At 45.1% G+C, this 23,098-nt stretch overlaps 1 protein-coding gene across 1 annotated transcript in view; it reads left to right on the top strand.

The window, feature by feature from the left end:
* The window catches only part of LOC144609140 (guanine nucleotide-binding protein subunit beta-5), a 38,984-nt gene extending 16,368 nt beyond the window's left edge, over nt 1-22,616 (top strand). Inside the window, exons 5-11 of the mRNA XM_078427552.1 lie at nt 1,236-1,368; nt 10,134-10,277; nt 13,865-13,956; nt 15,432-15,480; nt 17,256-17,352; nt 20,035-20,201; nt 22,164-22,616. Coding sequence (XP_078283678.1) covers nt 1,236-1,368; nt 10,134-10,277; nt 13,865-13,956; nt 15,432-15,480; nt 17,256-17,352; nt 20,035-20,201; nt 22,164-22,175 — 694 coding nt within the window. The 3' untranslated portion in view covers nt 22,176-22,616. The remainder of the gene's footprint in view (nt 1-1,235; nt 1,369-10,133; nt 10,278-13,864; nt 13,957-15,431; nt 15,481-17,255; nt 17,353-20,034; nt 20,202-22,163) is intronic.
* Nucleotides 22,617-23,098: the final 482 nt, after the last annotated feature.

Consider the following 23,098-nt stretch of genomic DNA (forward strand, 5'->3'; position numbering starts at 1 on the left):
CTGTTCACGCTGAGTTACTCCACCATTTTGTGTCTATCCCACGCTGACCTATCTGTCCTTGGTCTCCTTCATTGCCAGAGTGAGGCCACACGCAAACTGGAGGAACAGCACCTCATATTCCGCTTGGGTAGCTCTCACCCCAACAGGTTGAACTTTGAATTCTCCATCTTCTGGTCTGCCCCTCCCCACCCTAGTGTGCACCTATTTCTCCCGTCGCCCCAGCCACACGGGTGCTGTCTGTACAGAGTTTGTACGTTCTCCCCGTGACCTGCGTGGGTTTTCCCCGGGATTTTCGGTTCCCTCCCACACTCCAAAGACGTACAGGTTTGTAGGTTAATTGGCTTGGTAAATGTAAAAATTGCCCCTAGTGGGTGTAGGATAGTGTTAATGTGCAGGGATCGCTGGTCGGCGCGGACCCGGAGGGCCGAAGGGCCTGTTTCTGCGCTGTATCTCTAAACTAAACTAAACCCTGCCCTTTCCCTTCCTCCGTACGCTCATTGCCCACCCCCGAGTCCCCATTTCCCTTTCATCTGCCCGCTTTCCCCTCCCCTCCGTCCCCCTTCCACCCACACTTTTCGGTTCCCTCCCACACTCCAAAGACGTACAGGTATGTAGGTTAATTGGCTGGGTAAATGTAAAAATTGTCCCTAAATTGTGTAGGATAGTGTTAATGTACGGGGATCGCTGGGCGGCACGGACTTGGAGGGCCGAAAAGGCCTGTTTCCGGCTGTATATATATGATATATGATATGATATGATATATGATATCTCCCTTCCACCCATATCCCTCCCTCCAGTTTTACATTTCACTCCTCCTCTCCTTATCCAACACCCTTTTGGTCTTCTTTTCACCTCTAGCCTTTGCCACTTACTCCACCCATCATACCCCACCCTCTCCTGCATCATCCTATCACTTTCAAAGCGTTGCCCCACCATACCTCTCTTGTCCGGCTTTCCCCCGCATACAGAAGAAGGGGCCTGGCCTGAAATGTCACCTGTCCATTCCCTCCACAGATGCTGCCTGACCCACTGTGTTCTTCCAGCACTTTGTGTTTTGCTGAAGATTCCAACATTCCCCCCCCCCCTCCCCTCCCCCATGGGAGAAAGGTTGTGACTGTCTACTCTGTCTCTGCCTCTGTTAATGATATCCACTTCTGTCAGGTCTCCCCTCAGCCTCCGGCGATCCCGAGAGAACAATCCAAGTTGCACCCTATAATTCTCTTTGGCTTTTCCAGAGGTCTGGACAACAAGTGCTCCGTGTACCCACTGACCTTTGATAAAAATGAGACCATGGCGGCCAAGAAGAAATCTGTGGCGATGCACACAAACTACCTGTCTGCTTGCAGCTTTACTAACTCTGACATGCAGGTAAGGCTTGGCTTTCAATGCAAATTCCCAAAGGCAAAATTCTGCGAAAAATGGGGACAAAAACTCTGGGAATACCCAGCAGATCGAGGAACAGTTTGATCGTGTTGATCGGAATCAGAGGAAAGGTCGTTGAACTTTTTTTTTAGAGTGGCGCAGTGGTGGAGTGGCTGCTGAGTTAAATTTATAACCGACTTCGGGTGCTGTCTGTACGTGGGCTTTCTCTGAGATCTTCGCTTTCCTTCCACACTCCAAAGTCGTACAGGTTTATAGGTTAATTGGCTTGGTATAAGTTAAATTGTAAGTGTAAATTGTCGCGAGTGTGTGTAGCATAGTGTTGACGTGCGGGGATCGCTGATCGGTGCAGACTCAGTGGGCCGAAGGGACCCTTTCCACGCTGTATCTCTAAACTGAACGAAACTAAACTAAACTTCCCGTAGATGCTGCCTGGCCTGCTGAGTATTCCAGGCAGTTTACCTTCATTTTAACTGTAGAGCTTGTGGAATTGAGAAAACAACAATGTTTAATTTATCATTTTTATTGGCAACGGAGCAATGAAATTCCTACTTCCTGCAGCTTAAAATGATCAATAATATAATAAGTCGATAACTATAATATAGTGTAACCATAATGGTGCACGCATCTGCAGTTCCTTGGTCTCCAACTGAGCTGGTATGTTCTTCTTGGCACCCAACGTAAACATTCAGTCGAACAACCTTGTCGTTTACCATTCTCGTCTTCAACTAATCTTCAGCTGGCAACCGACGTGGTTTGAAACTTTAAAATAACCGCAGCCTTTTTCTTATCAGGTGATCATAATACACTAAACCCTCTCTGGTGTGCGCCTGAGACTTCTTGTGTTTCGTCTGCCTTCCTGTCATGTATCTTTAGGCTGATGGGCCTGTGTACGCAGTTGTGTTTCTAGATACCATGGTCAGTTGGACACAGTGCTGCAGAAAGCCCAGGTGCTCTCCGCTTGACTGTAGCCAGCTGACCCTGAACTTCAGGAGGATGCACCAACTGTTACACAGGGCGGCACGGTGGCGCAGCGGTAGAGTTGCCGCCTCACAGTGCCAGAGACCCCGGTTCGATCCTGATCTCGGGTGCTGTCTGCATGGGGTTTGTACGTTCTCCCCGTGACCTGCGTGGGGTTTCTCCGGGTGCTCCGGTTTCTTCCCACACTCTAAAGACGTACAAGTTTATAGGTTAATTGGCTTCAGTAAAATTATAAATTGTCCCAAGTGTGTAGGATCGTGTTAGTGTTACGGGGATCGCTGGACAATGCAAACTCGGTGGGCCGAAGGGGCTTTTTCCATGCTGTATCTCTGAACTAAACTCAACTGGCTTAACACTCGCTGACAATCTTTCAGTAGGAAATCTTGTAATGTTGTCTTTATCATCCTGGTCAGGCCAATGTGCCCTGCAGTTTACGTTTGGTGTCTTGTACAGGGAGCTTCTTAAACAACTCTGCCCAGCTCACTGCACTACCCTTTAAGGCTTGGGCATCATTCGCATATGGTTCCTGGAGAGACAGGATTGATTAATTGATTGAAAGATACAGCACAGAAACAGGCCCATCGGCCCACCGAGTCCATGCTGACCATCTGTTCACAATTCTATGTCATCCCACTTTCTCATCCGATCCCTTCATTTGTGGGACAATTTGCAGAGGCCAATTAACCTACAAACCTATATCTCCTCTCCAGTTTCCCTCCTCATCTGACATTAATTCCTCTCCTTCTCACCTAATTTACTCCACTCATCTGCCAATCACCCCACCTCACTTGCCTCTCTTTTCCAGCTTTCCCACTACTCGATCAATCTGAAGAAGAGTTCCGACCCAAAACATCATCTGTTCATTCCCTCCAAACATGTTGCCTGACCCAATAAGTTTAAGGTGAAGGGGAAAAGATTAAATAGGAATCTGAGGGGTAACATTTTCACACATAGGGTGATGCGTGTATGGAACGAGCTGCCAGAGGAAATAATTGAGGCAGGGACTATCCCAACATTTAAGAAACAGTTGGACAGCTACATGGATAAGACAGGTTTGGAAGGATATGGGCCAAACGCGGGCAGGTGGGGCGGGTGTAGCTGGGACATGTTGGCCGGTGTGGGCAAGTGGGTCTAAGGGCCTGTTTCCACACTGTATCACTCTATGATTCTACGACACGTTGAGTTCCTCCAGCACTTCATGTTGTACTTCAATAGATCTGTCTGCTCAGCCAAATTCCGATGCCTAATTTCTCCCCATCATTCATCACACAAAACCTTTCGGGCATTGTTGCCACCAAGCCTCGGATCACTAAGGTTCAGCCTTTAAAATAACGCAGGAAACTGTGACTCGAGTTGATAGACTCGTCATTTGGAAACTGTGCAGGAAGGAATTCTACTTTTAAGTTTGACCTTTTAAAAAAATCTTATGGTGTAGTCCCTGTTGAACCATCACGCTGGTTCTCTTTCAGTTGTAGTTTCCCCACTGAGTACCCAAACAGCCATCAGGTACGTTATAAAATATTTAGCCCCAGCTCCCCATTAGTACAGGATGTAATCACATTTCTGCAGAAATACCAATTTGCTTTTACAATACAATATATCTTTATTGTCATTGTACAGGGGTACAACGAGATTGGGAATGTGCCTCCCATACGATGCAATAAATTAATAACCTAGTCAGTATTAATTTAAACAACCCAATGAAACAAATTGTAACAGTTTTAAAACAGAATAAAGTGCAAGTAGGTCTGTGCCGGTTCACTGTGCGATGTGACCATCCGGCTCAGCAGGACCGGTTCATGGCAGCTATGGCCCTGGGGATGAAGCTGTTCCTGAGTCTGGAGGTACGGGCATTTGATATAACACAGCCTTTCTTGGGACATATTCGTAATCTTGTCTGTTCCTATGGTTATAAATTGATGGCACTGCAGTCAGTTGTCATGGTAGCAGCTAAAAGCGTATGATGCATCTGGAGACCACCCCTGTGAACGGTGTGGAAGGCACAGTAAGGGGCTGATTTAATCAGTCCTCAGGGTTTAAGGAATCAATCTTGCCACGCTATTATCTACACAATTTGCTGCAATAGGCTCAAATGCTAAACACTTTGACATTATGTGCTGTCAAAATTTAATCCTAACTCGAGGGCCTGAGTTACAGGGAGTGGTTGGGCAGGCTAGGACTTTACTCCCTGGAGCGCATGAGGCTGAGGGGTGATCTTAGAGAGGTGCATAAAATCATGAGAGGAATAAATAGGGTGAATGCAGACTTTGTCCCAGGGCAAACTAGAGGGCAGAGTTTTAAGGTGAGAGGGGAAAGATTTAATCAGAACTTGAGGGGCAACTTTTTCTCTCGGAGAGTGGTGGGTATATGGAACGAGGTGCCAGAGGGAATGGTTGAGGGCGGTAGAATAACGACTTTTGAAAGATATTTGGACAGAGGCACACAAAGGAGATGTTGAGGAGGTAACTAACCTACAACCCACCACTTTTCCCAACCCTCCACCCCCACCATCTGATCACCTCCCCTTCCCCTTCCACCGTCACTCCTTCCTCTAGCTTCACAATTCGGACCTCTTCTACCCTGATCTCACGCGTTTTGTCTTTTCATCTCCGCATTTTGTCCAACCATCTGCTTATCAAAATCCCTCCTCACCAGTATCCACCTATTGCATGCTGGGCTTTGCCCTTCCCTTCCAGCTTTCTTCCCCCACCTCCCTGACCACAATCAGCCTGAAGGGCCCCGACCCGAAGCGTCACCTTTCCATCTTCTCCGAGATGCTGCCTGACCCGTTGAGTTACTCCAGCACTTTGTGTCGTTGTTTTTTTTGCAAAGCGGCATCTGCAGTTCCTTGTATACCCTATGCATCTTGGAAATAGAATTGTGTGATATTTTATACCCAGGGGGAGGTAAACTCACAAAGCCGCTGTTTTACAAGCCAGCACACCCTCGGTACGCCTCCTTCTACAGTGCCCATGTGTCCAGAGTGAACTCACGACCCATTGACTCGAGATGAGAGCATGACCCAGTGGACCGTGACTGACATCCAGTAGATCATGGGACACAGCACGCAGCGTCCGAGTGTGAATGGAGCATTGCACAATGCCTGCTTTGTTCTTCACCTCAGCTGTACCCCTGTTGTGGGAAGGCATGCAAACTTCAGGCTGCGTTTCCAAGTTATTGTGTGAGAGAGCCACTGTTGTCATAAAGCTGGTTGCTAATTGCCATGGACATTGGGACAGGCTGGCTAATAGCTTGGCACCACTCTAACCTCAAGGGCAGAGATATGATGAAAACCAAAAGGAAGAAACATTGTATGGGGGGGGGGGGGGGGGGGGCATTAGGGCACTGAGATATTGGTGGCCAGGAGAAATTCCTGGGAAATTCACCACCTTGATCGATGTGGCTTGATCTTTAGCAAGCGTTCTGTTCAGAAGGTTACATTTACTTATTTCAAATGTCTTTGTTTAAACTTTGGAGACACAGCGTGGAATCAGGCCCTTTAGCCTACCGAGTCCGGGCCAACCAGCGATTACATTGTACACTAACTCTATCCTACACACTAGGGACAATTTATAATTTATAGAAGCCAATTAACCTACAAACCTGTACGGCTTCAGAGTGTACCTTCTTCAGAATCATGATCTTGGTTCATGGATTTAAATCCAGATTCATCCTGATGAGTTGAGTTTCCTCTGTCGACTGGCTACACAGGTTTGATGTCAAATGTATGTGGACCTCAGCATGAAATTGGCAAACCCTAACCCTTTAGTTTAGTTTAGAGATACAGAGCGGAAACACACCCTTCGGCCCACCGACCAGCGATCCCCCCCACACTAACACTATCCTACACATTAGGGACAATTTACAATTTCACCAAGCCAATGAGCCTGCAAACCTGTACATCTTTGGAAGTGTAGGAGGAAACAAGAGCTCCCGGGGAAAACCCATGGGGAGAACCTTCGGGGAGAACATATAACATATAACAACTACAGCACGGAAACAGGCCTGTCCGGCCCTACTAGTCCACGCCGACCATTCTCCCTGACCTAGTCTCATCTACCTGCACTCAGACCATAACCCTCTAATCCCCTCTTATCCATATACCTATCCAATTTACTCTTAAATAATAAAATCGAGCCAGCCTCTACCACTTCCACCGGAAGCCCATTCCATACAGCCACCACCCTCTGAGTAAAGAAGTTCCCCCTCATGTTACCCCTAAACCTTTGTCCCTCTATTCTGAAGCTATGTCCCCTTGTTGGAATCTTCCCCACTCTCAAAGGGAAAAGCCTACCCACGTCAACTCTGTCCGTCCCTCTCAAAATTTAAAAAACCTCTATCAAGTCCCCCCTCAACCTTCTACGCTCCAAAGAATAAAGACCCAACCTGTTCAACCTCTCTCTGTAGCCTAAGTGCTGAAACCCAGGCAACATTCTAGTAAATCTCCTCTGTACCCTCTCCATTTTGTCGACATCCTTCCTATAATTTGGCGACCAGAACTGCACACCATACTCCAGATTCGGCCTCACCAATGCCCTGTACAATTTTAACATTACATCCCAACTTCTATACTCGATGCTCTGATTTATAAAGGCAAGCATACCAAACGCCTTCTTCACCACCCTATCCACATGAGATTCCACCTTCAGGGAACAATGCACAGTTATTCCCAGATCCCTCTGTTCCACTGCATTCCTCAATTCCCTACCATTTACCCTGTACGTCCTATTTTGATTTGTCCTACCAAAATGCAGCACCTCACACTTATCAGCATTAAACTCCATCTGCCATCTTTCAGCCCACCCTTCCAAAAGGCCCAAGTCTCTCTGTAGACTTTGAAAATCTACCTCACTATCAACTACTCCACCTATCTTAGTATCATCTGCATATTTACTAATCCAATTTGCCACACCATCATCCAGATCATTAATGTAAATGACAAACAACAGTGGACCCAACACAGATCCTTGGGGTACTCCACTAGACACTGGCCTCCAACCTGACATACAATTGTCAACCGTTACCCTCTGGTATCTCCCATTCAGCCATTGTTGAATCCATCTTGCAACCTCACTATTAATACCCAACGATTTAACCTTCTTAATCAACCTTCCATGTGGAACCTTGTCAAATGCCTTACTGAAGTCCATATAGACAACATCCACAGCCTTGCCCTTATCAATTTCCCTGGTAACCTCTTCAAAAAATTCAAGAAGATTAGTCAAACATGACCTTCCAGGCACAAATCCATGTTGACTGTTTCTAATCAGGCCTTGATTATCCAAATAATTATATATATTGTCCCTAAGTATCTTTTACAAACTCCGTACGGACAGCACCCGTAATAAGGATCGAACTCGGGTCTCTGGTGCTGTAAGGCAGCAACTCCACTGCTGAGCCACTGTGCTCTGGTGCAAGAGTTAGAGACGATAAGATGGATGAGTGAATTTGTTTCACTAGATGGCACTGAGTACAGGAAATGTTAACATTGCATCTCAATGCAACGTGAGGTGGCAGAAGAGGCGATGCATTTACACGGAACCAGTAGCATCCCTGGGGATAGTCCAAGTGCATCGTTCTTGTTTGAGATGCATTCATTATCATTGTCTAGCATCCACATGTGCTGCATTCATTGTAATTAACTGCTCCCCTCTCTACAGAGGAGACGGCCTTCCTTGAACTCTAAAACCGTGTCGATGATGTGTTACACAATTGGAGCTCCTGGAATTGAGAACTGTTAGGGCAAAGCAGTGGCACAGCTGGTAGAGCTGCTGCCTCACAGCGCTAGAGACCCGGGTTCCATCCTGACCTCGGGTGTTGTCTGTGTGGAGTTTACATGGTCTCCCTGGGGTGACCATGTGGGTTTCTTCCGGGTGCTCCGGTTTCCTCCCGCATCACAAAGACGCATGGGTTTGTAGGTTAATTGGCCGCTGTAAATTGTCTCTAGTGTGCAGGGAGAGGATATGAAAGTGGGATAACGCAGAACTAGTGTGAACGGGTGATCAATGGTCAGCGTGGACTTGGTTCATGCTGTTTCTTTCAATTTATTCAAGCAACCAAATGGCATCATAAAGTTTGGAATTACAAAATGATTCCCCAGAGATTGGATCCCTGTAAACCTATTTTTTTTGTGCAAACAGTGCATCAAACCTGTCTCGTACACAGAAAGCTATCCGGCAATTATTTATTGTTTTGTTAGGTCTGGTGTTGCTATTGAGGGCGTGCAGCGTAAGTTTACTAGGTTTATTCCCGGAATGGCGGGACTGTCGTATGTTGAAAGACTGGAGCGACTAGGCTTGTATACACTGGAATTTAGAAGGATGAGAGGGGATCTTATCGAAACATATAAGATTATTAAGGGGTTGGACACGTTAGAGGCAGGAAACATGTTCCCAATGTTGGGGGAGTCCAGAACCAGGGGCCACAGTTTAAGAATAAGGGGTAGGCCATTTAGAACAGAGATGAGGAAAAACATTTTCAGTCAGAGAGTTGTAAATCTGTGGAATTCACTGGCTCAGAAGGCAGTGGAGGCCAAGTCTCTGAATGCATTCAAGAGAGAACTAGATAGAGCTCTTAAGGATAGCGGAGTCAGGGGGTATGGGGAGAAGGCAGGAACGGGGTACTGATTGAGAATGATCAGCCATGATCACATTGAATGGTGGTGCTGGCTCGAAGGGCCGAATGGCCTACTCCTGCACCTATTGTCCATTGCCTATTGTGTCAGAACCATGTCTAGGAGATCTCATTGGCTCAGTAATGCTGTTCCTTTTGTTCAGCAGGTTCTGGATTCAGGTCCAAGTCCGTTTAGTTTTAGTTGAGTTTAGTTTGGTTTAGAGATACAGCATGGAAACAGGCCCACTGAGTCTATGCCAAGCATCAATCACTCATTCATAGCTGATGGGACCAATTTAATTTAGTTTGGTTTGAGATACAGCATGGAAACAGGCCCACCAAGTCCATGCCAACCATCAATCACCCATTTGTAGTTGATGGTTGGCATGGATTCGATGGGCTGAAAGGCCTGTTCCTGTTCTGTACCCCTCTCTGATCTTAGTAATGGATATAATTCTTTGCTTGGGTGAGGTGTATTATTGAGAAGTGTGGATGATCTATTCTACCTCAGACTAATGGTGCTCTTTGGTATTGGTGTTGGCTTATTATTGTTGGTCTACCAAGAAACGGTGAAAAGCTTTCATTTCTGTGCTAATCAGGTCAAGTCAAATCATGTTACACAAGAGTACAATCAAGCCACACACGTGCAAAAATAACGTGCAGAGTGCAGAATATAGTGTGGCAGCATTATAGTGTTGCAGATACAGAGAAAAAGTCCAAGGTCTGCAATGAAGTAGGCTGGAAGACCGGGACTACATGCTAGCTTTTGGGAGAACCGTTCAATATTCTGATAACAGCCGGGAAGAAGCTGTTCTTGAATCTAGTGGTACATCCTTTCAAACTCTTGTATCTTCTATCTGGCTGGAGAGGAGAGTAGCAGGAATGACAAGGGCGAAAATCTTATTGTGTGTCTTAAAATGCAAAGCCGTATCAATGGTTCATTGGTTCTTTATTATCACGTACAGTGCAGTAAAATTATTTTTTTGCATACTGTTCAATAAAGTATTGCCATACCTGTGCACAATCCCTGATTAGTACAAATAGCATAGAAATAGTCCACTGGGACCGCATGCAAGAGTCGCTAGGTTTTGGTACCATTTTTTAAGTCTCACTGCTACCACCATGATAACTTTTTTAAAACTTTTCTTTCATCCCCTTAGATTCTGACGTCCAGTGGTGATGGAACCTGTGCCCTCTGGGACGTGGAGAGCGGACAGTTGCTTCAGAGTTTCCATGGGCATGGTGCCGATGTCCTTTGCCTTGACCTGGCACCTTCGGAGACAGGGCATACGTTTGTGTCAGGGGTAAGTGTCTCCAAAGGAACAGACAACAGAAGACACAAGGAACCGCTGAGGCTGGTTATACAAAAAAATGGCACCAAGTGCTGGAGAGCTCCAACAGGTCAGGAGAACACGGACTGTCGATGTTTCAGGTCGGGACCCTTCTTCAGACTGATTATAATAGGGAAGGGAAAGCTGGAAGAGAGGTAGGAGCAGGACAAACCCTGGCAAGTGATAGGTGGATACAGGTGAAGGGGTTTGAATGGCAGATGGGTGATATCCCTTTGCTTCACACTTCACCTTCTCTGACACCCTTTTGTCTTCTTTACAACTCCACCCATCTGCCTATCAAACAACTTAATTGGATAAATAACTATACCAACTTTCCTCCAAGTTTCAAGTCTTCCCCTTCACATGTACTCAGTGGAGACGAAAAGGTGCCAGTACACTTCTCAAAATAAACATAGCACAAAAAGTAAGGAAATTTGTGTTTGGTAGATTATTTCTTTGTTGTAACAATGCTTCTTGGCAATAAATCTTATATCGTTGGAAAGCCTGTTTATTTCCCTTTTAAATGGTGCCACATTTGTAAGGAACATGCATTTGTGGGATGAGCAGCAGAGATGAGTATATGGGATGCGCCCATGAAAAATTTGCCAAATCTTCTCTGCCAATGCCAAACAGCTTATTCTGCCATTGACTCTTGTTCGGTGTTGTTTGGTGGATTGGATGATTGGTCTGAAGAAACAAGACATATTGGCAATTTAACAATTTATTCATTTAATAAACAGGAGCCACAGTAGCGTGTGGAAGAACCATACACAGCCACAACAGCCTGGCACCTCCTCCTCATGCTGGTCACCAGCCTGGTCACACACTGTTGTGGGATGGCATCCCATTCTTGTCAGCACCTGGGGGTACCAGAAGCTCAAAACAAGTGTCAATAGCAACAGCAGAATAAGCTGTTTGGCATTGGCAGAGAAGATTTGGCAAATTTTTCATGGGCGAATCCCATCTACTCAGCTCTGCTGCTCATCCCACAAATGCATGTTCCTTACAAATGTGGCACCATTTAAAAGGGAAATAAACAGGCTTTCCAACGGTATAAGATTTATTGCCAAGAAGCATTGTTACAACAAAGAAATAATCTACCAAACACAAATTTCCTTACTTTTTGTGCTATGTTTAGAAGAGGGGGGTATATTGATGGGAAAAGTTGTAACTTTTACACTACATTTAAAATGTAACATATCAATTAAAAATCAAGATACATTCAACAACATTTTATTTCTATTAATATGTGTGGTGGGTGTCAGGGGTCGTGGTAGAAACAGATATGATAGTAGCATTTAAGAGGCTTTGAGATCGGCACATGGATATGCAGGGAATGGAGTGATAGGGATCACATGGAGGCAGAGGAGGTTCGTTTAACATGGCATCTTGTTCAGCACGGGCATTGTGGGCCGAAGGGCCAGTTCAGGTGCTGATCGGTTCTATGTAAAATACCCCCGGCTTCTGTTTTTGAATTTGTGACCAATCAACTTCTAATTTATTAAGCTGACAAGTAAAAAGTATAAAATCAAATTTAAAATCAAAAAATGTGGGAATCTATTTTTTAACGTTCTAGAGGTGCCGATACCTCATGCTGATGCATATAGTTGCCATATAAGCACCACATGTACCTGTCCGCCCTTTCCCATGTTAATGTGACTTGCTCATTAAATAAAAATGCATTCATAGAGTCACACCGCACGGAAACAGGCCCTTCGGCCCAAAGTGCTCATTCCGCCAACATGCCCCAACTAAACTGGGTTAACATACAACCAGTGTGAACATATCAATGGTCGGCGTGGACTCAATGGGCTGAATGGCTTGCTTCCACGCTGTAGCTTTCAGTTCCATTCAGTTCTGATCGGGGCTACCCCTGACAGCCCAATGTTTGCCATTCCGCTTACACATTCTGCATCACGCATTCTTAAAAGTCCAAAAGGATTCTGAGGGATTTTCTTTACTAATATTTTTTGTTTTACTAAAATTCCAGCCAAAAATATTTTCTTTTGTTTCAAGCTCTGAGATTTGCTTACTCCCAACCGACTGATCCAGGTACTTTCCTACTTCTCCGTTTTCATGTAGCTGGGAAATCACCGTCCAACGTCAATCATATCATATCATATCATATATATATACAGCCGGAAACAGGCCTTTTCGGCCCACCGTCCGTGCCGCCCAGCGATCCCCGTACATTAACATTATCCTACACCCACTAGGGACAATTTTTACATTTACCCAGCTAATTAACTTACATACCTGTACGTCTTTGGAGTGTGGGAGGAAACCGAAGATCTCGGAGAAAACCCACGCAGGTCACGGGAAGAACGTACAAACTCCTTACAGTGCAGCACCCGTAGTCGGGATCGAACCTGAGTCTCCGGCACTGCATTCGCTGTAAAGCAGCAACTCTACCGCTGCGCTACCGTGCCGCCTAATGTTGCAGGGCAGTTGAGTGGTGATCCTTGGACACATCCTCTGCTAGAGGAAAGACATCAAATCCGTGGACACAAGTGGTGTAACGTTACCTATCCTTCCAATGTAAAAGAGTGGAACATAGTTTATTCACGTGATAAACGATAAAGAGCCTAGATTTGATGACGATATTTTAGTTGTTGGCGGCCCCCCCACGCTGGGCCCCCCTTTGTTCTCGGCGTTCCTCCCACTCGGGGACCTCCTTTGTTTAGATTTAGATTTTAGATTTAGAGATACAGCGCGGAAACAGGCCTTTTGGCCCTACCGAGTCCGCGCCGCCCAGCGATCCCCGCACATTAACACTATCCTACACACACTAGGGACAATTTTTACATTTACCCAGTCAATTAACCTACATACCTGTACGTCTTTGGAGTGTGGGAGGAAACCGAAGATCTCGGAGAAAACCCACGCAGGTCACGGGGAGAACGTACAAACTCCGTACAGACGGCGCCCGTAGTCAGGATCGAACCTGAGTCTCCGGCGCGCCATTCGCTGTAAGGCAGCAACTCTATCGCTGCGCCACCGTGCCGTATTCTCGGTGCCCCCTCTCCCACGGCAGGTCCCCCTTTGTTCTCAGCCCCCCCACGCCAGGTTCCCCTTAGCTCTTGGCAGCCCTCCCACACCAACACTCCCTTTGTTCTCGGCGACGCAGCCCGTTGACCTCGGCCCAACTCCGTTTAAATCCCCGACCCGACCTTATGATTAATGTCACAAAGGTAATGCAAGAATTTGTCGTGCCCGCAGCACATTTTGAGTAACAGAACCCTGGGAGCAGAAGGATATCGGAGTACAACTTTTAAGAAAGTGTCATCCAGGTACATAGGGTGGTGAAGACGGCTTTTGGCATGCTGCCCTTCATCAGGCAGGGAATTGAGTGTAGAAGTTGGGACATCAGGTTACTGTGTACAGGACATTGATGAGGCCGCACTTGGAGTATTGTGTCCCGTTTTGGCAACCCTGCTGCAAAAAAGATGCCATTAGGCAGTAAAAGAGTACTTTTTGGATCCAATTAACAGTTGAGAAGTTAATTTAATTTATTTCTGTACAATTTATTATTTTATATTTTTGTTTTCCTTCCCCTGCAGGGTTGTGATAAGAAAGCGATGGTTTGGGATATGCGTTCTGGTCAGTGTATCCAATCCTTCGAGACCCATGATTCTGACATCAACAGCGTCCGGTGAGTACGTGGGTCGATTTCTTCTGAGGAACCCATCGTTATAGCTTAAAGGTGCAAATGTTTTGAAACAAACTTGATCACAAGTTGTAACAAACTGCATCACTTATATTAGTGCTACTGTATGTTCCGGAGTGTTGCAGATGTAACCCTGTCCATCACACAGGCCGAACTCCCCACCATTTGCTCCATCTATGCTCCAGGGTGCCTCAGGAAAGCAGCCAGCATAGTCAAAGACTTTCCCCGTCCCGGTCCTTCCTTCTTCTCTAAGATCCGTCAGGCAGAAACTCAGAAGCATGCACCACCAGGCTTAGGAACAGCTTCTTCCCCTCTGTTATCAGGCTTCAGAATGGTCCTTCCAAAAGCTAGGGTACAATCCCAATCCTCCAACCTACCTCATTGCGGACATTGGACTTTAGTTTTAGTTTTAGAGATACAGCGCAGAAACAGGCCCTTTCGGAGGTCTGCGCCGACCAGCAATCCCCGCACATTAACACACTATCCTATACCCAATAGGGGCAAGTTTTTTTACATTTACCAAGCCAATTAACCTACATACCTAAACCTTTTTGGAGTGTGGGAGGAAACCAAAGATCTTGGTGAAAACCCCACGCAGGTCACGGAGAGAATGTAGAAACTCCGTACAGACAGCACCCGTTGTCGGGATCGAACCTGGGTCTCCGGCTCTGTATTCGCTGTAAGGCAGCAAGTCTACCACTGCGCCACCGTGCCGCCCATAGTTCAGTGTCGACTTCTCTCAGGAACTGTTACGCTATGGTGCTGAGAAACTATATTCTGCAGTCTATCTTTCTCTTTGCTCTACCAGTTGTGCTTGTGTATAGCTTCATTGTATTTATGCACAGTATTATCTGATTGATTTGATATCATACGATTAAATCAGATAAAACTATACAAAAATTCTTTAGTCAGAGGGTGGTGAATCTGTGGATTTCTTTGCCACAGAAGGCTGTGGAGGCCATCAATGGGTATTTTTAAAGCAGAGATAGATGGGTACGGGGGTGTGAGGGGTTATGCGGAGAAGGCAGGAAATGGGGTTAGAAGGGAGAGATAGATGAACCATGAGTGAATGGTGGAGCAGACTTGATGGACCAAATGGCCTAATTCTGCTCATATAATTTATGACCTTATGACTTATTACACGTGACAATAATAAAGTTAAATCTATCACAGAAAACCTCACAATGTGCATTGTACAAGACGTAATTATTCTATACTATTTTTCAATTTAAGATTGAAGGTAAAGTTGGGTGGATATATATGAGACTCGGGGTTAGAGTATTACACTGATCTTTTGCAAATGTGATCCCTTATCATGCATCTATGCACTGTAAATGGCTCGATTATAATCATGTCTTGTCTTTCCGCTGACTGGTTAGCACCCCACAAAAGCTTCCCACTGTACCTCGGTGCACGTGACAATAAATTAAAGTGAACTGAAGCTCCTTCTCTTACAACAGGTATTTTCCAAGCGGTGATGCTTTTGCCTCTGGTTCAGATGATGCGACGGTAAGAACTGATTTAATCATAACTATTACAATGAAACTCCAATAATCATCACTCTAATGCATTGGTGGTACTGGACCGGCAGATTTGCCAGCCTATTCATGTCCCAACCAAGTACTAATTAAAGATTTCTTACCGGTTACGTGACAGTGTTATCATGTTTTCAGTGAACCGTGAGTTTAAAGAGAACATTGAGTTTAATGGGAATTGCAACCCTGGTGAGTTTAAGGGGAATGCTGGAACTGGGATCTGAAGAGAAGATCCCTGAAAGAGTATGGAAATTGGTGCACTACAATGCTGAGAACTATATTCTGCACTCTGTATCTTCCCCTTTGCTCTCCCTATTATACAATAGACAATAGGTGCAGGAGTAGGCTATTCTGCCCTTCAAGCCAGTCAATGTGATCATGGCTGATCATTCACAATCAGTACCCCGTTCCTGCCTTCTCCCCATACCCCCTGACTACGCTATCATTAAGAGTTCTATCTATCTCTCTCTTGAAAGCATTCAGAGAATTGGCCTCCACTGCCTTCTGAGGCAGAGAATAACAACGATTTACAACTCTCTGAGTGAAAAGGTTTTTCCTCATCTCCGTTCTAAATGGCCTACCCCTTATTCTTAAACTGTGGCCCCTGGTTCTGGACTCCCCCAACATTGAGAACATGTTTCCTGCTTCTTGCGTGTCCAATCCCTTAATAATCTTATACTTGGGTTTAGCTTGATTTGTATTTATGTATGGTATTTGATCTGTTTGGATAACATGCAAAACAAAACGTTTCACTGTAGCTTGGTACATGTAACAATGATAAACCTAAACTTAAACTTAACGGGGCCACAGTGATTTTAAAAGGATTGTAGAAGGTATCGGGGAGTTTAAAGGAAGCATGGGAATGGGGCCGCAATGCGTTAAAGGGATGATGTGACCATCATCCAATGGTGAAACATGATTGCCAAATAATTGTAATGTTATTGTACATTACTTTGTGCACTATCCAGATTACGTGATGTGTTTTCAGTAAGCATGCCAGCAAGCATGATATGCAGGAAAATAACAGCAGATGCTGGTGCAAAGCACGCATGATATGATCAATAACTTGTCAGTGCCGTTTTCTTTGATTCCAGATTCCAGTTGGAACAAATGCAGGAAAGATTTACAAGGACATTGGCAGGTGTCGAGTTTCTGAGCTCTCGGGAGAGGTTGGGCCAGCTAGGACTTCATTCCTTGGAGCACAGGAGGATGAGGGGTGATCTTACAGAGCTGTATAAGGTCATAAGAGGAATAGATAGGAACAGAATGCACAGTCTTTTATCCAGAGATGGGAAATTTGTAACCAGAGGATGCAGGCAGTGTTCTGTTAAAACCACTACTGCAACCTCTCCAAAGCCTCTATATCCTTCCTGTAACGGGGTGACCAGAACTGTATGCAATAATCAAATGTGGCTTAACCAAAGTCCTACAAAGCTGCATCATGACTTTCTGACTCTTGTACTCAAAACCACGACCAATGAAAGCAAACACGTGGAGAGTTATAAGGATGTGGGCAATAATCGAGACAGGCTGGAATGTATGGAGACCAGTTTGAGGGGTGAGGAGAAAGAAACGTGTCATCATCAGATAGCCAAAGCAACGCATCTGTTTAGAACTGGACTGTTTTCTAATGACACATCTTTGACTCCTCAGTGTTGTCCTGAGGGAAATGGCCTGAGAATTCCTACAGTTTTACTAAATCAAACCTGAGATTCAAGGTTTAAATTCGATTGTTTCCCTTTTTTGCAGTGTCGTTTGTATGATCTCCGCGCCGACAGAGAGGTTGCTATATATTCGAAGGACAGCATCATCTTTGGTGCCTCTAGTGTGGACTTCTCCCTCAGTGGTGAGTCTGTGGTACATGTACATGGTTTGGATTAGAGATATCCACCCTGATGGAATGTGCAAATCAAGACCAAAAGAAATCTGGGATGAGGAATTAAATTTCGTTCTTATGAAATTTATGTGGAAACAAAGTAAATTTACCCAATGTATTTTTCAAATCCCACTTCTTGATGCATGTGCAGGTGATGCAGCAGCATGTTACAGGAAATTGCAATGTAGACCATCTTCTGTCATCGAACAGAACGGTTGGTCATCATTGATTTTATGGAATTAAATGAAAACGGCCCGTGATTCTGACCTCAGTTTCACAGAGTCGCACAGCATGGAAACAGGTCCAACTCCTCCACATCTGAGCTAGTCAGGTCGGCCCACATTGGGCCCATTTCCCTCTAAACCTTTCCCATCCATGTACCTGCCCAAGAGTAACTTAAATGTTTTATTGTACCTGCCTCAACTACCTCAAATCTCCAGAAGACATTCACAGGGCAATCGACCCCTCTGAGAAACTCCCACCAGGTTCCGACCAGCCGTGGATAACCTGGCGCAGTCCCAACAGACTGCGGACAGGCAAGGGGAGGAGCGAATCGAACATGCTGAGGTGGGGATATACTGAAGATGCGGCAGACTGCGAGTGGGGACGGGGCCTCCAGACTATGGAACATCTCCTGAGCTGTGACGTGCTGCATGACACACGCACTGTAAAGGATCTTGCAGAGGCCAACGGCGTGGCACAAAAATTTGCTCGCTTTAGATTTAGATTTTTTTTTTTTTAGATTTAGAGATACAGCGCGGAAACAGGCCCTTCGGCCCTCCAAGTCCGCGCCGCCCAGCGATCCCCGCACATTAACACTATCCTACACACACTAGGGACAATTTTTACATTTTACCCAGCCAATTAACCTACATACCTGTACGTCTTTGGAGTGTGGGAGGAAACCGAAGATCTTGGAGAAAACCCTCGCAGGTCACGGGGAGAACGTACAAACTCCGTACAGACGGCGCCCGTAGTCAGGATCGAACCCGAGTCTCCGGCGCTGCATTCGCTGTAAGGCAGCAACTCTACCGCTGCGCCACCGTGTCGCTATTGGCAAACAGTTGTGTGATGACACGAAATAATAACTACTTCCACTGGCAGCTTATGCCCGATACCTACCCCACTCTGTTTGAAAAAGTTGTCCATTGGGTTCCTATCAAATCTGTCCCCTCTCACCTTAACCCTATATCTGCTTCTTGATTCCCCGACACTGGGGAAATGATGTTGTGCATTCCACTGTCCACTGTCTCTGCGCTTTATGACTATGACCATTAACTGCTGCGTTGTGGAAAGTGTTTTGAATTTGCAAAACAAATCTGACGCCCACCGTATTATAGAGCATGAGAAAACATTCTCAAAAGCCCATAAATGACCAATCCAATTGAAAATATTATTCATAGTTCTCGGGATTTCAGCATGACAGGGAGTTTCCAAGCCAAATATTTTTGTTCACTTTAACTGTGTCTGAGAACAAAAACATGTTGATGATAGAGGTGAAAAGGAAATGCCATTTACTCAAAGTGAGGTGAACTGTTTATAATCTAGAGCGAGGTTCAGCAGAAGCAACGTCGAGGCAGAATCGCTCGACAATCTGTCTTACTGTATTTATTTTAGAAAGACTGGAATCTCTACACAAAACTCTACTCATCCATGGACTGTAGTGCAACAGCACACCACTGCTGAGTTGATGTGCTAGTTTAATGGTCCGAAGAAGGATCCCGTCTCGAAACATTGTCTGCCCATTCCCTCCACAGATGCTGCCTAACCCACTGAGTCCCTCCAGCACTTTATATTTTGCTCAAGTTTAATAGTATGTGTAGTTTGTTTAAACTTTAGTCGAGAGTCACAAACAGTTTGTCATTTGTACCAATAATGGAATGAAGAAAGGAGCAAATGAGGGAAGAAGATAATACATTATTGCCTTCCATCACAGTGCGCTGTGGTGCATGTTAATTTTTATGTAGTTGTGTGTCTTGTTGCTTTTTTGGTATGACTATATGGCAAATCAGATTCCTTGTATGTTTTTACATACTTGGCTAATAAATTAATTTAAAGAATAAATTAATCACAATTACAATGAACCAAACTTCAGAACCAGTTTGAAGAAGAGTCCCAACCCGAACCATCGCCTATCCATGTTCTCCAGAGATGCTGCCTGCCCCGCTGAGTTACTCCAACACTTTGTGTCTTTCCTTGGCAAACCAGCATCTGCAGTTCATTGTTTCTACAATGAAATTCTTACTTGCCACAGCTTTACAGGCCCATTAACACAATAATGCACAGATAACCTGCAGGGGTTAATACTGGAGAAACAAGGACTTGCACATGCAACTTTATAAAAGAAGACACAAAGTGCTGGAGTAAGTACTGGAGACTGGCCATCTTTGCCCATGTATGTGAATAAATATATGGGTCAGAATGAAGGTACAGGCACACGCGTTAGTTTTCAGGCCCCCCATATCTTCCCGATGGCAGGTGTGAAATGAGAGTGTGGCCAGGGTGGTGTGGGTCCTTGATGCTGGCTGCCTTTTTGAGGCAGCGCCTCCTGTAGATCCCCTCAACGGTGGCAACCTTCTGTGACTCAATGAGTGTCAACCTCTGCTCCTGAGATGCAACCAAATAATGAATGCGCTTGGAATTGTTTTGCAGGCCGTCTCTTGTTCGCCGGCTACAACGACTACACCATCAACGTGTGGGACGTGTTGAAGGGAACCAGAGTTTCGATCCTCTTTGGCCATGAAAACAGAGTCAGCACTTTACGAGTCTCGCCCGATGGCACTGCGTTTTCCTCAGGATCGTGGGATCACACGCTGAGGGTTTGTGTTCTATTATTTGCTGTACAAGATCTGTTTATTATGTACATCAATGAGCAGCATAACTTGTTTGATCTAGTTTGTTCCCCACCTACTTACTCCATGGGAAAAGTTTATATTTTGTGCCCAGGGGGAGATACTGAACTCAAGGTTCATGTCTGCCAAGGCCTGAAGGAGCTCCCGGTTGCTAACCATTTTAACTCGCCTTCCCATTCACATGCCGACCTATCTGTCCCAGGCCTCCCCTGTTGCCCGAGTGAAGCCACGCTCACACTGGGGGAACAGCATATCATATTTTGCTTGGGTAGCTTACGCTATGAACATTGAATTCTCCAATTCTAAGTAACAGCCTTCCAATCCCCTCTCCCATGTCTTCACCCATAGAAACATAGAAAATAGGTGCAGGAGGAGGCCGTTTGTCCCTTCGAGCCAGCACCGCCATTCATTGTGATCATGGCTGATCATCCACAATCAGTAACCTGTGCCTGCCTTCTCCCCATATCCCTTGATTCCGCTAGCCCCTAGAGCTCTATCTAACTCTCTTAAATTCACCCAGTGAATTGGCCTCCACTGCCTTCTGCGGCAGAGAATTCCACAAATTCACAACTCTCTGGGTGAAAACGTTTTTTCTCACCTCAGTTTTAAATGGGTTTCCCTTTATTCTTAGGCTGTGGCCCCTGGTTCTGGACTCCCCCAACATTGGGAACATTTTCCCGGCGTCTGGCTTGTCCAGTCCTTTCATAATTTTATACATATTACACCCCACCCATTCTCCCCCTATCCCACCCTTCTTTCTCCCAGCCCCCTCCCCCCCACCCCACCTCCCCTGACTCCCTCTAGCTTCACATTTCACTCCTATTGGCCCAACATGGAGGGATTTGTCATCGGACAAATGAATTTTCAGATTAAAATGATTATGAACGTACATGTTTGGTGATGTTTGCACATCGTTCAAGGATTGAATAGACCCAAATGTATCCTCTGCTGCATGCACTAAATGGAAACATACATGTATTCAGATGGAGAAACAAGGAACTGCAGGTGCTGGTTTAAAAAAAGGACACAAAGTGCAGGAGTAATTCAGCAGATCAGGCAGCATCTCTGGAGAACATGGATAGGTGACGTTTCAATCTGAAGGGTCCCGATCCAAAACGTCACCTCTTTATTTTACTAATACAAAAGTAGTAAAACTTTCCTTATCTGACATCCCTTTGTCTCTATTTCACCTCTAGCGTTTGTCACTTACTCCACCCTTCTCTCAAACACCCACCCCCTACTTGAATCCACCTATCACTTGAAGGTTTTGTCCCGTTAATTCGTAAGTTATAAGAGCAGAATTAGGCCATTAAACCCATCGAGTCTACTTCGTCATTCAATCATAGCTGATCTATCTTTCCCTCTCAACCGCATTCTCCTGCCTTCGCCCCATAACCCGTGACACCTGTACTAATCAAGAATCTATCAAACTCCACTTTTAAAATATCCATTGACTTGGCCTCCACAGCCTTCTATGGCAATGAATTCCACAGATTCACCACCCTCTGACTAAATAAATTCCTCCTCATCTCTTTTCTAAAGGTACGTCCTTTTAGTCTGACCTATGGCATCTGGTCCTTGCCTGTCACAGTCATGGAAACATCCTCTCCACATCCACTCCATCTAGGCCTTTCATTATTTGGTAGGTTTCAGAGGTCCCCCCTCATCCTTCTAAACTCCAGCGAGTACAGCCTCTGTGCCGTCAAACGCTCCCAGCCCCACCTCTCTTTACCTGCTTTCTCCCCACTATTCCATCAGTCTGACGAAGGGTCTCGACCCAAAGCGTTATCTGTCCATTCCCTCCGCAGACGCTGCCTGACTCGCCAAATTCCTTCGACATTTGTTTTTTTGCTCAAGATTCCAGCATCTGCAGTTTCTCGTGTCTCTGCTCGTTAAACTTAGATTGTTAACTGTAATTTTGTTTTGCAGATCTGGGCTTAAAACTTCCTGGAGTTGATCCTCCAATTCAGAGTGAAGTTTCCATTTGAGGATTTCTTGACGTTTGCAGTATGATGGCTCGACTTCTAGATTTAGTGTCTGCTTTAGGAAATGTGAAAATACTGGGGACTGTAACATTTAAATGAGTCTGTAGTGACTATATCATTATTTAAGAAACCTGGCAGGGTTTCATGTAATCATGGATTGGTCTCATAATTCAGCTGCACTTGCACCGTACAAAATATTTAGTAGTGGTCTATGCCTTTTCCACAATAGACAATAGGTGCAGGAGTAGGCCATTCGGCCCTTCGAGCCAGCACCACCATTCAATGTGATCATGGCTGACAATGCCAGTCAGTCGGTGTTCCCCCAACTTGCTAATTATTTTACCATTTTTTAATGTTATTAAATAGACATTTTTATTAAAGCTTCCATTTTCCCATGCCTTTGAGTCCCCATTTTGTTTAACAAAAAAATAGGCGTAAAGTGGAACAAAATAATTGTAATGCTTTCTTGAGTCCAAGTGGTGGTGTATTGAGGACAGACACTTCGAAAGATTGTCACAAAGCACTACTTATGTTTTATTGCTGAGAATAACTACACGTGATACTCTTATGGTTAATTAATAGATTAGACAGTGGAATACAATGTAGAGAATCTATTTAAACTAACCTTTTCCAGAATATATGTAGGTATATTATACAATATGAATTGCGCTGAATAGTAGCAGTACTAATTGGTGGCAAAATTCTCTTTTGTTCAGCATGTTCATTTTGACAGGATTTTTCTTTTGTTTTTAAATTGTAAATTAATGTTCAGTAGCAGATGACAAGTCGGTTAGGTCTGTAGACATTGACTGTTTGAAAACTCCACATATTGCAGCAGGAAAAAAAGTAATCAAAGTTGTAGTTTCAAGTGGTTTGATG

The sequence above is a fragment of the Rhinoraja longicauda genome, chromosome 33, assembly GCF_053455715.1.
Source record: "Rhinoraja longicauda isolate Sanriku21f chromosome 33, sRhiLon1.1, whole genome shotgun sequence".
Taxonomy (NCBI): Eukaryota; Metazoa; Chordata; class Chondrichthyes; order Rajiformes; family Arhynchobatidae; genus Rhinoraja; species Rhinoraja longicauda.